The sequence below is a fragment of the Streptopelia decaocto genome (genome assembly GCF_964273445.1).
Source record: "Streptopelia decaocto genome assembly, chromosome: 1".
Lineage (NCBI taxonomy): Eukaryota > Metazoa > Chordata > Aves > Columbiformes > Columbidae > Streptopelia > Streptopelia decaocto.
In genome coordinates, this window is record NC_138663.1 from 132789582 (window position 1) to 132805659 (window position 16078).

Genomic DNA, 16078 nt, shown 5'->3' on the forward strand with positions numbered 1-16078 from the left:
ATGCAACCTCTTTTAATAACCTGATTTGCAAAACTGTATCCTTAGGAACTGGACCCATTCTAACTTGGAACTTTTTGCATGGATTGTTGTAACTCAAGTGATCGCATAGTGATAAGTTATCCATAAAAAGATACATTTCATTACAGGAATGTTGATTGCTCTACCGGACCCATCTACTCACAGAGGAGTTCAAAGGGCAATATGAAATCTGACACCTTCCCTTGACATAAACATGTCCAAAGAAAATTCAATTTTTGTGCCTCCTTACTAGAGGGTGAAAGCTGTAATTTTTTGTAATTATGTTTTCTTTCATGAACTGTGTATTACATATCTATTTTGGAATTAAAACATGTTTGGTTTTTTTGCCCTCAAGGATACTGCATCTTTCAAACTGTGTATATTGCAGCTGCATATTCTCTAGCATATTGTAGTGTGGAAAGGCCCCCTTAAAGCATTGTCTGCTGACAGTCATATATACATATCTCAGAGTGTTGATTTACTGTTTATCCTCTGTGTAAACATATGCAGTATGTAGGGCTTCAGCGTGGTCTCTGGAATGCAACTAGGCTGAGAAACTATTACAGAATACACTCTGGTGTGGAATTTATCATTTTGCTCTTTTTCCCATGCTTACATTATCACAAACATTTCTGCAGCAGATGGGGACTGGATTCTTAGTTTTGTTTATTTTTGTTTTGATTTGGTATTTTACGAGTCAATATTCTGATCTTGGTTTTCTCATTCCCTAAGTCAAAACCATCTTGCTGATGATTATACCTATAGCTTTTGTGATGGGAAATAACCGTTTTGATGAGTTACATGCTGTGCTTCATTGTCACTACCTTATGCCCAGCGGTTCTGTTTATGACACAGTTTTATTTGCTTTATGAAGAGTAACTCAGCTCCTTTCTGTTCTCTGTAAATTATAATTTCTTTTTGGCATGAGAGTACTGTTTTGTCAGATGAGAATTTTACTTCTGATAAGTTTTACAGATCTGGTTGCCAAATCTAGATTTAAAAGTAACATATGTATATCAAGCGCTTTGGAACTGGAGAAAGAAGTTACAGCAATAGGCATTAGCAAAAAAAAGGCCCTGCCTGTAGCTAGAACCTGCATGACCCAATATAAATAGAAATCTTCTTGGAGCCAGCAGACCTTAAACAAAGACCTCCTCTGTTGAAAACCAAATTCAGTGAAGCTGCATTGTTGCTCCAGCAGGTCATTCAGCTCTTGTAATGCAGGGCTGACTCCTACATGGGTTTGTCACCTTTGAAATACAAAAAGTCGCTATCACAGTCCATTGGCTGCCCTGTATGTATAAATTAAGCAGAGACCATGGAAAATCAATCAAGGTGGCAGTCGGTTCATATGCATATCCTATATGTATCCATTGAGACTTAATCCTTGCGGAGGCATTGTGTCAGCCCTGTGCACAGGATTTTATTTTACTCCATTTTTGCTGTGGAGCTACTAAGTTGCCATGATTTTCCTTAAACTTACATTTAGTGATGAGATAAAAATAAAATATGATTATAGGATGATTTTCCTTTCAAAAAATCAGTTTATTTCTTCCTCATTGTTTTCAGGAGATCTTACTTTGTGTTACAAAGCAGATATATAAAAGTAGATCTGTTTCTGAAGGATTGCATTAACTATACTGTCAAACTTGCAGATTACCGGGCAAATGATAACATTGCTCCAACTATTCCGTACAACCAGTCGTATGACCAGAATACAGGTGGATCCTACAACAGCTCGGACAGAGGCAGTAGTACATCTGGTGAGTCTCTATCTTGTTTTCCAAACAGTAGCTTTTTTGGTGTTTGGAGGCTCTAGCTGTAGATAGCACTAGTTACTGGGCTTATAGAAGGGGTGACGGGAAGGGACCCACTGACAATAATTTTTTCATTGTTTTTAAACTAAAACCATGCATTTTATGGAGTAGAAAAGCATGCGTGCCTAAATACAGTTTATCTAGATTTCAGTGGCTATATGTCAAAACTACTCCTGTACATCATTAAAATGTAGTCAGTAAATAATTAAAGTTAAATTTTGTTTCTCATTGGCATTTTCTGTGCAAAATATATAAAAGTCCTTTGTAAAAATCTTGAAATAAGACAGCTTTTTGTGCTGGAGAATGCTGACCAGGGCACTGAAATTGTATTCTGTGCTTTGGAACCACAGAATACAGTTTAATTCAAAAGTTATTGCTTCTCATATTGTACAACCTGTTCACTTTCAGCTTTGATTTCTGGTAGACGTATGTGAAATGTTCAGAGCTAAAGCAGAAACTACACATAGGCTTTTTCGTAAGTCTGATACTTAGCCTATTTTCATTTACATCAAGCCAATTGTACGGTGAGTTATAGTCACAAGCACCATTCCCTGGACTTTTTATCTACTAATAAAAACAAGGGCTTTTGTGTTCACCTTTTGTTCTGCTGTTGCCTTTGGTAGCCTAGTTGCCTTAATGCTAAGCTGCGCTCCTTTTTAACTGAGTTGACCGAGGCACAGCAGAGGCATAAACACATAGAAGACCCGGCTGTGCCTTTGGGTGACCTGAATTCTCGGTGCCTGGGGTGAGGTAAGCGCAGCTCCCAGTTCTCCTGGCTGCTCAGGGGTGTTCATTTGGGAGCCAGCCTTTTGCCCATTCCCGGGTCTACAGCATCGGGATGTGGTGCTCAGCCTGTGCTCAGTGCTGTTAGGAACAGAAATTCGGCTTGACGCATCTCAGGGCTATGAGCCCATGCACATTAAAAATGAGAAGATGGTATTCTCCATGCTGACACCTGTTATGGTTATTCATAATGCTTAAAATTTATAGTCTTGTGCCAAGTACTCTAGCAGGAATGGAGCAAGGTGAACAGAGTAATAAATTAATTGTGCTGAATCTAGTATATATCATGGCACTTAGGGTAGAGAATGATGGTTGCCTTGGGATAGTTAGGGTCTTGCTTGATATACTGAGATGCCAGAAAAATAGTTGTACCTAGCTAAAACATGTTAGTATCTGGCAGCTAATGTGGGACAACAGTAAGCAGAACTACTGTCCATAAGAATGGAAAATCTGAGACAGCAGAAGTGAAAAAAATAAACTTCCAAAGTCTCACTGCAATATATTCAATCATGTGTACAAGGCTTAACTATGGTAATATAAAACCATGCCTCAGTTGAAGAGAGAAATGTAAAGGATTCTAAAACATGTTCAAATATATGGTGATTTTATCTACAATTAAAGAAGAAACAATGACAAAGAGGGATAAAAATGTATACCAAGGAACAGGGCTAGTGTCAGTTCTGATCACAGCCATATCCAAAGTTAAAATTCAAGACCACCTGAATAATGGGTCTTATTCAAAGTTATTGGAACTGTTAAAGCTGTATTGTTCTATTGTGAGCTATAATTTCCCAGTAATAGTAGTTGAAAACATTTGTACCATACACCATCGATCTTCTTTTTTCTTTTTTCTGTTATTTTAGTTCTCCTAGCAATTATTTTCAACTGCACCTGCCATTTAGTCTAAAACTAGTAATTTCATTGTGCCTAAAATGTTCCAGTGGACAAGTACAAATTACATATATTCAGTGACTTAATGCAACAGTGGAACTTTAATAGATCATATCTGTATCATATTGTATTTTAGGTTCAAGCAATTAAATAGTATAAAGGCACTTTAGAAAATATGTCTACAGCTCATTTGTTTTAGATGATAATCTCTAATGTAATTAATAGAAGGAGGAAGCTCACTCTTAATGACATTGCTTGTAAAATTCACTTACGGTTTTATCGCATTTTGACTATTTATTAACAATTCAGGTTTTGTATCCCATGTGCTTTTTCCATGCAGTGCAAAGTTACTGGTTAAATTCAACTGCCTAAAAATATAGAGTAATTCTACAAAGAAGCTACAATTACAAATGAGTGTAAAAAGGAGGAATGCTAGTTTATTCCAACTCAGGACAACAGTAAATGCCCAAAGAGTTCAAGAGGATCTGGGAGAGACTGTGATTATTTTGTTTTTTAAAGTGTAGCGGTGAGGAGATACTTAAAAGCATTACAAATGTGTACTGCTTTTTACTCATAGGGAGTCAAGGGCACAAGAAGGGTGCTCGGACCCCAAAGGCTCCCAAGCAAGCTGGCATGAACTGGGCAGATCTTCTTCCACCCCCTCCCGCACATCCACCTCCCCATAGCAATAGTGAAGATTACAGTCTCTCGGTGGATGAAAGGTAAGAAAAATTAATACATCATCCATTTCTCACTTTAATCACTAGTTAATTGAACTCTAATTTGCCCTATAAGCTGGCAGTAAGACTGTCCTTCAGTACTGTTCTGGTGCTCCTTATGTAGCTGTAGTGTGGCTATTTAGCGATCACTTACTGGCAGTGGTTTAAATCCACTCAGTACATTCTTATTAAGCTGTTTTCAAGAGCACATATAATAATGTTGTTTGGTTTTGTTTTTGTTTTTTCTGGGCTATTTATACGTGTATCAGATACGGTAATTACACAGTAAAAATTTAAGTCTTTATTTTCTTGAAAAATTCATTTTAGCTATGACCAAGAAATTCCTTGTCCTGTCCCACCTGCAAGGATGTATCTGCAGCAGGATGAGCTAGAGGAAGAGGAAGAAGATGAGCGAGGTCCTACTCCACCTATCCGAGGAGCAGCTTCCTCTCCAGCCGCTGTCTCCTACAGCCATCAGTCAACTGCCACCCTCACCCCCTCTCCCCAGGAGGAGCTCCAGCCCATGTTACAGGACTGTCAGGAGGATCTGGGACACATACAGCACCAACCTGACCGGAGGTGTGTCAATGCGAATGTAGCGAGGGAGATGTGACAAAAGTCATCCTGAAATTTCTTGCTGAATTCAGTGAGGCCAAGATTTTCCCCATGATACTTATTCTGTGAATATTTAACTTCTAGTCTGGAATGCTGGAACTATTTGTAACCTAAGAAATACGTAATTAAGTTGGTTTATTATTATACCATGGAAAGAAATGCAGTATATCACTTTACGGTACATACAATGCTGACACAAGTTAAATTCACAGTCATCAGGATATTAAAGTGGTATCGTTAACACAGCTTACCATATAATTACAGTTCCATTGTTTCCAATAGATTTACTGCATTATTACCATAAAATAGCATGCATTATTTCACAGTAACTGTGCAATTAACTTGTCACCAATAGGTATGAATATATATAAATATATAATTTATATAACCTATAGATTTTCCTTTTCTCATAAATCCTAATACAGGAAATTATTGCATGCAAAATCTTCTTAACACTTCCACCTACCCTTATTTAAAGGAATGACCAATATTAATAAAGATAGATATTTCTTACAGGGAAATATTGTTTCTTCTCTGAGTTGCTTTTAGTACAGACTATTTTGCATATACACTCTCACAGCTTCTCTCCCATAAAACAGTGAATTCTGAATTAGGCTTTTTATGTATGATGCTTACTTGTCTTGCTTTTTGTTAAGAAGGTACAGCTTTTCCATCCCAAATTGTTCCTTTTATTATTTTTTTCCTCCAGTCATTTGCACATACTGTTTATTACCACAAATATACACACTTTTACCTGCAAAATTGTCGTCATACTTTCTATTCGAAGTGAAATGCAGGTCTATTATTAGGAAATGAATCTGATCTTGACGAGTAGACTGAAGAATTATTTTTTTTTTTAATTAATATAGCTTACTGGACATTTATGGGTGTATTTTCCAGAATGTTTTTTGAAAAGTTGATTCATTTTTATGTTTCCCTCTTTCAAGTAAGCAGTAGTTGTTAATCTCTTTTTTTTTTTTTTAAGGGCTTATCTCTGTTTTTGCTTCTGCTCCCTACTCCTACTTGATCTGCCTTATTTTGTTTTCTTTGTTCTGCATGGCAACACTTCTTGTACTGTGTATCTTCTTCTCCTTGTCTGTCTTCCTGAGTTGTTACAATCACTCCTTTTATTAGTGGGTGGCTAATAATGTTTTCCTGTAATTTTCATTGACACCGATACGTCGAGGCACAGAAGTGTTCACTTTAATCACTGAAGTTTTCTGGGTTATTTGGAGGTTAAACTATCTGGACACTAATGGGAAAGGGAAATGCTAAGTGAGGAATGTGTTGTGAGTGCCTTTCCAGAGCCTCAGCTACCATGTCTTGAAAGGTGGGAGACGTGTACTGACACACAGAATGTAATAGCCATTGGAGCAGATGTTTGCAAACATGCATAACCAGCAGCAGCTCCCTGGAAAGTAGAAGGTTTGCTCAACACAAAGACTCACAGCTAGTCACCATAAATGTCATAAAAGTAGTGACAGAAGTATCTGGAAGGATGTTCCAATGTAAGCTCCTAGGTCATAGAGCTTACTCATTGAGATAACTGAAACAATAAAAAGTGTATTTATTCTTCCTACAATGGTTAACTCTAACTTTACTGAAAGTCTTAGAATAGTTACTGACTATGTTTGGCTTTTTATTGTACTTTTTCAAACGTAGTTTCTTTTCTTTTTGCTACATCTATCTTGTCAGTTAGCAGATTCACAGAATTCTATTTACTTGATTTGTAAGGCTTGGCTGCCTACCGTTTCCATCTAACAGCATTGATATGACCCATGATATTGCCATTTAGGAGTTGGATGCACTGTGCTCAACAGCTGTAGCCCATTCTGGAAGGGGGATTTCTGTTTTGGATACGGTGTGGCAATACTTTCCAATTAAGAACACATTTTGAGTGGTGCCTCTCTGTATTGTTTTGAGGGATTTTGTAAATGGTGGTTTCATAATGAAAATCATGTCTAAAATACTATTTGTCATACTTCTTATTAGCTTTACTTGTAGCCCTGCTGAATATTATCTCAGTTTCTGATCAGAACCAGGCATCTAGAACATGATTCTAGTGGCGATAGTGTATGGTAATGTTTCTCTGTTCAGTCAGCTTGCTAGAAGTACAGCAAACTGAAATAGAAATCTGTGCTCTGGAAGAGCAGACAAGCAGAGAAAAAACTGAAGATTTAGTGAGTAGCAGATGATGTCAATGTTAAAGCGAGAGGTGGGACAGAAGACAATGTCACTGTTAAAGTGAGAACCGCTGCATCAGATAACATGAAGGAAGTCATGTTAATTCTGTGTGCCCATGAACCAGCTGCTCTCAATTAGCCTGTCCTGAAAGGCTGGCAGATCAGCTATATTGTCAAGCACCCGAGCATATTTTGTAACCGGTTGCCTGTCTCCTAATACCAAAACCTAGAGAATACGAAGACTGGCAAATATATTACAAGGACAGTTGTCACAAGAGCTTTAAATTAAGGCAGTGGAACTTTACTGGGCAAAGTCTAGTCAAAAGCAGGTAGAAATTCCCATGCAGCAATGGCTTCTAGGATTTGGGGGGAGAAAGGGGCTATTAAATAGTTATTGGGTGTATGTCCCTAACTGACCTTTCTTCCTTCCATTCAGTACTTAGTACAACAAGTGGAAAATAGTGGCTAGATGATGAAGTCCAGAGAGGTTCCAGTTTGTTCATCCAACAAAGTATTAGGTTTTTCCTTGCTAAACTTCCCTTTCAAGATTAGTAAATATTCTGATTTATTAAAATAAAAAAAATGCATCCTCCCCAATTGAGAAGATTTAGTTTATGAGAGTCACCTTTTGTCAATGAGATAATAAGAGGGAAAATCAACAAAGGAAAATTACTTTGGAATTTTTTTCAAAGCAGACTGCAGTAGAAATTCCCGGTAAGCAAAGCCAGAAGTACAGTCATTGCTGCACGAAGTATTGCTTCCTATCAGACAAATGGCAATTAAAGAGCATGCCTGTGGCCCTGTGGAGAAAAACTGTTGACAATGTTACTCTTTGGGACTTTTGAGTGAAGTGTTAACTAACCTGAATGTTGATGTCATGATATCTAATACTTTGCCTCCTCAAGCTGGAGACACCATTACTGATGATTTAAGCTCAAAATAACTGAACCCATGCATCTGTATGCATTTTGATATCCTTAAGAGCTAGAACTAATGTTACAGTAGAGAATAATAAAATAACAGTATCTCTTTTCATATCTTTCTGAATCACTGGGGTGGCTGGAGGGAAGATAATATTTATGGATAGGAGCGTCTGTTGACATTGATAGTTTCAAGCTTCTAGAGCGATACACGGACACTTCTTTTGCTCATACTCTTGAGGGTGCACAAATTTGTTTACATAGTCACATGAACTGTTACCACCTTTTTGCCTAGCTGTACATGTGCTGCTTCAGGAAAAGGATCAGCTTTATGCAAAATAAGCTGATTTTCATAAAAAAACAGTGATAAAGGGACCGTATTAAAAAATCAGATTTCTTTGCGGTAGATTTCAAACTGCATAGCTCTCAGTTCTGATTTACAGCAAAAGTAGAAAGTAAAACAACAAACAGCCTTGAACCTTTCAGATATAAAATTTGTTGATTAAAAAAGGCAAGTCAAGCTTATTGAGAAATAAAAGAAATATTTTCATAAATCTGCTGTTTCCTCTGACTATGTTATGTGGCTTCAGTTCTTCTTACCCTTGTATGTTTATACAGACGTCAACCTGTGAGTCCTCCACCCCCTCCAAGGCCTATTTCCCCACCACATACCTACGGATATATCTCAGGACCCTTGGTCTCTGATATGGATACTGACGCACCAGAAGAGGAAGAGGATGAGGCAGATATGGAGGTTGCCAAGATGCAGAACAGAAAGCTCCTTTTGCGTGGCCTTGAGCAGACACCTGCCTCCAGCGTTGGGGATTTGGAGAGCTCTGTAACAGGGTCCATGATCAATGGCTGGGGTTCAGCCTCCGAAGAAGATAACATCTCAAGTGGGCGGTCCAGCGTTAGTTCTTCTGATGGATCATTTTTTACCGATGCAGATTTTGCACAGGCTGTTGCAGCAGCTGCGGAATACGCTGGCCTGAAAGTAGCCAGACGTCAAATGCAGGATGCAGCAGGAGGTGAGTTTGTCCTCTGTTTGAGGGGAGAAGCAAAAAAATGGCCATTGTGAAATGTATTATTCCACAACCGCTCCCTGGATTCCTGTTGTGCTTACAACACGTAGAAATTCATGAGGGGCAGTCATTTTACACTAGTGGAAAAGCCAGAAAAGGAGTTTTGGTGAAACAGCTCAAATAAATTGCTGCTCTACATTGTTCTTCATAAGTAGTTCCTGATTTTTTGATCGTATTGATTATTACTAAACCTCAGCCTTGTTGCTGGATTTTCACCAGAACTGAATGAGAAAAAAAAAAAAGGATTACAGAGTTCTATCCTTTTCCATAGTATAAGGGTCCCAGTGTTTTCAGTCACTCTTCATGAGAGATTTAATCCCTCTGTACTGAAATGTCCAAATAAATAGCAAACGTTTGCAGTCATATTTCCACTGGATTTGAAAAAGATCATAATATAATTGTTTTCCATTTTTTATTTTGTTGTTATCTTTTGGAGAATGCTGTTCAAGCTCTTACTGCTGTATTGTTGATGTGAACTGGATTTGTGCTGGCTTCATAATTTGACAGCTGTTATTAGTTGCAGTTCAGATTGTAGATTATGCATATGCAGCAAGGCCTTATGCATATGTTTCTTCTTTTTTTTCTCCTAAATCATCACTGGACCTGTGAAATACAATATTTCAAATATTTATTGGTTCACAACATACTGGTTACTAGCAACACTGGATGTATACAGGTAATCAGTCACCTGACTAGGCCCAGTGTATATTGTTATAGTTCACCTAAGAATAACGCAGGGTGGGATGCAGGTTTCAAGCAGATCCATGAATGTTCTGCCAGTCAATCCGACCTGGAGAAGAGGTACTCTGTCAGAACTGCATCCACCCTGACTCCACAGATTTGCAGCCTTCCTCCCATTTCTGATATCCTCTCCCAGTTAGCAGTTCTTTGTTTCATTCCAACACAGCTGTTCATCATGAAGAGTGAGAGGGGAGGTAATTTAGTAATTCTGGATGAAATCCTGGCCAACTGAAGTAGATGGCAAAACTCCCATTCATACCCACAGGGCCAGGATTTTATCCATTTTTTACATATACATTCATATAAATGTGTGTGTGTACATTTACATATATTTAGAAAAGGTCTTTTTATATCCCGTTACTATTACAAGTAAATAATTTTACAATAGCCAAGTTCATGTTATGCGGTAATTTTTATGTATGGGTTGTACCCATACCTGACTACTCGTCTCAAGAAGGTGACACTTCCTATTTGCAAATAAGCTGTCGTACATCCCCGATGCATTCCTGGTAATTCACTCAAAACAGCAGAGGGGGGATCTGTACCCAAGACCTGCTGGTGTCTTGTTCTGCTCATGGCGTGAGTGGCCTTGCACTGCCCGAGCTAGGGGACATGACAGTCCTTTGGGAACTGAAATATTTTCTTGATTCTGGAAGGGAAGAGGCTGCCGGTGCTCAACTGCTGGTGGTGTTCAGCTTCCTGGGGCAGGAACTACCAGCTATCAAACAGCTGGATAATTTCTGTGCAACTAAGCCAACCTGCCTACTGACAGGGTAGCAAATGCTTCAGTTTAGTTACAGCTCACTCTAAAACTGATGATAGGAAGCATGAGTGTTTTATTATTGTTCCACCAGCATATTTTCAGGTTTTGTATAGCTAGGTCATTCTGAAGTGAAGAAAGAGAAAGTATGAAAACATCTTATTTTAGATAAGAAGAATCATTGCTATTGTTCTCTAACAATTTCCAGGCCGTAGACATTTTCATGCATCACACTGTCCTAGACCCACCAGCCCTGTCTCTACCGACAGCAACATGAGTGCTGTTGTAATACAGAAGGTCCGACCTGCCAAAAAGCAAAAACACCAGCCAGGACATCTGCGCAGAGAAGTTTACACAGATGGTGAGTCCACTGAAATGGGTGAACACGTCAGTGAACCTTTCTAAATATGCATTCAGCGCGTGCGTGTGAAATTTTTCCACAGAGATAACATTATGTTTCAGAATTCAGTGATTTGTGTTTCCTGTTGCTAAACACACTGAACAGATTAATCATTTTAAATGCCTGAGTTCCTTAATATTGCACATTGATGCTTCCACTCCAGAGCCTTGCACCTGTTTTCTGTAGTGTCCTAATCGGCTAATTACTGTCATTATTTAAGAGCCCAGATAGCATAAATAGTACAGTCATTGAGAATAATATGTAGTTAGGATTAAAATCTTCGTTCACATGACTGACTATTAAAACCTTCAGAATGTATCTTTCCCTGAAAAAAAAACTATTTACCATTCAAATGCTGAGCAACAGAAATCAATGAATTTTAATCCTGACCACAGCATTGTTGCGAGCGGTTACTTTGTGAGTAAAAGCAAAATCCAATCATCTTCTCTCATGCCTTCACACACAATATCAACTCTTGCTGCAAAGGTAGTGCTGGCATTCTCCTGGGAGCACAGGAGGATAATGCAAACATTGTGATGTTGTCCAGAGAGAGCCTTTAATGAAAATGCCTCAGGTGGTGCAGCTTTTATTAAAGCACTACTTTCCAGTTTTATAAAACAACCCACGGCCTTTGTTGGAAATTCATGTAAGATAAATTCTCCAAGACTTAACCCATCTTGTCAAGTTTGCTAAATTTGCTAATGGCGGGGAGGGGAAGGAAGGGCGTCATTCCCCACCTTCTGATTCTCCAGAACAACAATCTGATTAGGACTTTCATTACCAGTCTGAATTTTTTCAAAGAGGGACATCGTTTGCCATTATCATATGAAAGCCTAATATTATAGATCCTTATCCAGGGTTACAAGAAGGGAGTTTTGAGTCACTTCTCCCTGTGATTCCTGCCACTTGATGAAAAAATTTAATACAAAGCTCACAGCACGATGAGCAGAAGTAATTTAGCAATGAGTGGTTGTCCGTGCTATTATCTATACTTTATTCTGAGTATTTTTTCTCACTAGCATCTATCTGATATTAGGCTGCATTAAATACTGGCATGACACCGTGCACCTGGGCCTCTTGGCTTATGCCCAGGCCCCTTCTGTCAGTGAAACTGAGCTGTTGGAATATTATCTGATTTCAAGAGGTTATTGCAGTGGTTTTGTACATGTTTGCTTCTGTGAAAGGACAACACAAGGTGTAAATCCCAAAACTGCACCAGAAATCTAGCATTTTTGAGACCCTTGTAACGGCATTTTGCAAGATTTTGTGGACATTTTATGAGCTTTTGTTCTCTTGAAGAGAATACTCTTAACTGAATAATTGGCTGAGAATCAAACCTCAATACAAACACAACAGCTAGGACATCAGAAATAAAATCTGAACAGGAGTTTTATGTGGCCATTTTCATCTAACACAGGAATAAATAAGAGATAGGCCTGTATTTGATGACAGGTTTTTGTGAAAGTAATTATACAAAGTTAAATCGTAGAGCATTATGGTTAGATATTGCAATAGATTTGGCAACCATGATCAATATTTGTTTTGTGTTATATAGCACCTGCTTACTTCAGCATATTTTCTAATTAGGTAAGAATTTTCGCTAACCTGTTTAGTGTGCAATATAGTGTGGTCATTTGGGGAACAGCAAATTATGGCTTTAATTTCAACAGAACTAATAAAACCCAGTTCAAAGGTTGAAGGGCTTGTTTGGTTTTGATTTTTTTTTTATTATTATTATTATTTTTTCCCTCCATACATTTGCATAAGCATATTTGGAACCTTACTGAAGATTCTAACCATTCATTTTAATAGCCACATCTAGTATATTGTCCCTTTAGAATTATCTATTCAATTACATCTACTAATTTTTTTCCTTAAGTGAAGAAAAGTGTTCCAGAGATGTGAATGAAACATTTAAGCACAAGTGACCTTTCCCAGATATTCTTACGTCTTTCTACTGGCTTGATGTTACACTGTTATTTTTTTTTTCTAAAGGAGTGCATTATACAAAGATTTTCTTTTTTCTCCTAGTGGGTGAACATATGTGTGCTTGCAGTAGAACAAAGTAGATATTCTGAATTTAAGCATTTATTGGTGGCCAGAAGCACTGAATACTAAACCGAGAAGAATACGTTGCTTCATTACTTTCTCAGCCTTTAAAATGGAATTTAATTTCACATATAAAGAACTTTCTACTGTTCCCAAATTACCTGAATTAGTATTTGCTAGCAGTTTCATGAAATACCAGTCAATGTCATGGAGCAATGACGTTACTGGCTGACAGAAAGGTTATATAAATAAATTAAGTCGTTGCATGAATGGTTGAAAATGCCAAGAGTATTTTCAGCAGCCAATATATGAAAGTATTAACAAATTCTGTATTATTTTTTCTTTATACGGCAAGGTTTGTGAAGGAGGTAGGTACTCCTGAAAGTAGCAGTAAAAGGTTTACTACTACCCTATTTTAAAGAGAGTGCCCTCTGATCTACTCTGTGTTGTTGAAGTAGTAACGCTTTTGTATTTTCTGCTTGCATTACTTCAAATCGGTTTCTCCTTTATGTGGAATGTGATTTCTGCTCAATTGTTTTGTTCATTGACAGTCATCCAGGCGGAGAAATGTTCTCCATATTTGTTGCTAAAAATCTTTGCTCAGTAGGTGGCAAGGATTAAAATGTATGAATTTTTAATTGCTCTTCATCTAGCCTTTTAGAGAGTTAACTACTAAGAGTGCTTTACGAGAACCAACTAACAGATGTCTCCTCCTTCTCAACCTTGCCTGACCTACTTACATATTTAATTTAAGAAATCTAATTTTAAAAGAATATTTTTGTCTTTTCAAAAATTATATATATGAATTCATCTTCTGAACTGTCTTAAGGTGATTTAGTAGTAATTACAAGCCCTCAGAATTGTAAGCATTTGGATAAAAAGGATAAAATATACTTTGTCATTGCATCGATTCAGTATGTCTTTCAGTAGAAATTGCACTGTTGGTAGTTCACATGAGATTTTAAATCCTGATTCTTTTTTGAACCTCTGAGTGACAGAAAAAAAAAAAATCTAGCATTTTCACAACTATCTGGTTGAGACTGTAACTGAGTTATTTAGCTGTGTTATCAGTGACATGACGTTAGGGCAGCTGAATTTCTCACAAAAGGCAATTGAATTTCTGCCAAATATTTCTTTGAATTTTCGCTTTGAAATGTTGAGCTGTTATGCATGCCAACACCATTTGTACTTTTGTCTCCCTCTGCCTGTGCAGTACAAAATAATCTACTCTGCACACATTTCAGCAAGGTAAAAAATAAGTAGGAATGCATTTCTTACCTCTGCTAAAAAACAGCTATTTATTGAATTATAATAATTTTCAGATACCTGTTCTCTTTGGAGTCCTTACTTTTGATTCCACTGTGAGATATTTTGTAAATGTTGTTTTTGATACTCAGGCAGGCTTTGTGAAGTGAAAATGGTTTTGACAAAAGTATTACATAAATGTACGTAAAGGCAAATAAACCCTACAACCTAAAATCCCACTGCTTTTATTGTGTACAGTTTAAGCCATGTTTCTTGTAAGAAAAAGCATGAACATAACTTTAGTACATGAATGATCGTAGCTGAGGTTATTATGTAACTAGGAATCTTAAATGATCTTAAAGCTTTACTAAGTCAGGAATAATTTTGTCATTTGCATGCCCGCATGAATATGCAGTTGAAAATAATTCACTCTGTATCTTCCCCAATATTGCATCAAATCTGTAACTCTGCTGTTTTCTTCAGGGCATGATTGTAGAAATCTACAACCCGATAACGCTGAAAAGATAGAGCTGCCTAATAAGGCCTAATTCCCTCATTTGTCATTACTTACAATTCATCTTTTTGTGATTCTTTTTGTTTTCTCCACTTCAGTTGCAAACTAACTCAGCAGATTATTTTTCCCCGCTGGTGTTTTGCTTATTCCATTATTCCTGTGTATGTTCTCATTTAGAAAATTTTCAACGCTCCCTTCAAAAGACAAATACGGAAGATTTCCCCTGTAGGCTGCACTATGAATCAGTATCCATTAATTGTTTTAGTTACGTGGGAAGCAGTACAACAGTAATACATAGACATGAATGAAACATGTGAGCACAGCTGACCTTTAACAAATACCTCTGAGTTCTTTATATTGGTTTGATGTTGCTTTGTGATTTATTTTTCATTCCTCACAATGGAAGCTTCCATTTTCCTTTTAATAGCAAGTGTGCCAGTTTGTACTCGAGGAGGCAGATTAAATCTGGATTTTGTCTGTGATCTGAGCTGTTAAAATAAATACCACAGGGGTGTAATAGTGTTGACCTCTGAAAAGATTTTTTTTTTTCCTCTGTAAAGGATTCTTCTCAGCGAGGAGTACTGTGTTATAATGAAGATTTTTATAGTTTCCCTGCAGGTTGCAAAAATGTTCTCAAAAAAGAATATCGCTTTTCTTTAATTATTACTGTACCATAGAGCTACTGGCATTTTATGAAACTTTTTATATCAATGCATCTTTCTTTTCCATAGTCAAGACTTAACACCACTTTGTTGGTTGTCCTGTGTAGCTGGGTAGGATTCTTGAATAAAGCAGTTTGTTCCAAGTTGTATTTTATACGCTACAGGAGAGATGCTGGTTCCTTTGATATTCAGCCAGTGCATCGCCGTGCCACAGCTGTTGGAGGTTGGCTCCAAGGGTGACTGAAAAGGCTGATGTTAAGTGTCTGCACTCCCTTTACATCAGCAAGCTCAACAGAAGGGCTATTCAGTGCTCTGATAACTTAATAGGGACAGTGAGTGGGGAATGTGAGACACGCGATATTGCATGAACAGCTGTGGTTCCAGAAGCCTACGCTTTTGAGTTTGAGTATCTTCATCCACATACAATTCGTTGTGTCATTTTCTGAGAGAAGACGTGAGAAGGATGCTTTCCAGAGGAAGGAAGATATTTCTTGAATATCCTCAGGCTAAGGACGAGTTTATCTTATTTTTTAAATCTTGACCAAGTTCTATAATCACTAAAAGTGTTCTGCAAAAGATAGGAGCCATCACCATCTCCAGCATTGCTTTTGAAGGACAGTTGTTGTGTTTGATAAGTTTCGGGCTGGATCTGATGCGGTCTGATGCACTGAGCTTACAA

The 16078-nt window shown here is 37.6% G+C and overlaps 1 protein-coding gene across 1 annotated transcript in view; it reads left to right on the forward strand.

Annotated features, from left to right (window-relative positions):
- ROBO1 (roundabout guidance receptor 1) overlaps positions 1-16078 on the forward strand; it is a 312664-nt gene that overhangs the window by 289911 nt on the left and 6675 nt on the right. The window contains exons 22-26 of the mRNA XM_082054528.1: positions 1674-1781; positions 4087-4231; positions 4556-4807; positions 8565-8974; positions 10738-10890. Coding sequence (XP_081910654.1) covers positions 1674-1781; positions 4087-4231; positions 4556-4807; positions 8565-8974; positions 10738-10890 — 1068 coding nt within the window. The remainder of the gene's footprint in view (positions 1-1673; positions 1782-4086; positions 4232-4555; positions 4808-8564; positions 8975-10737; positions 10891-16078) is intronic.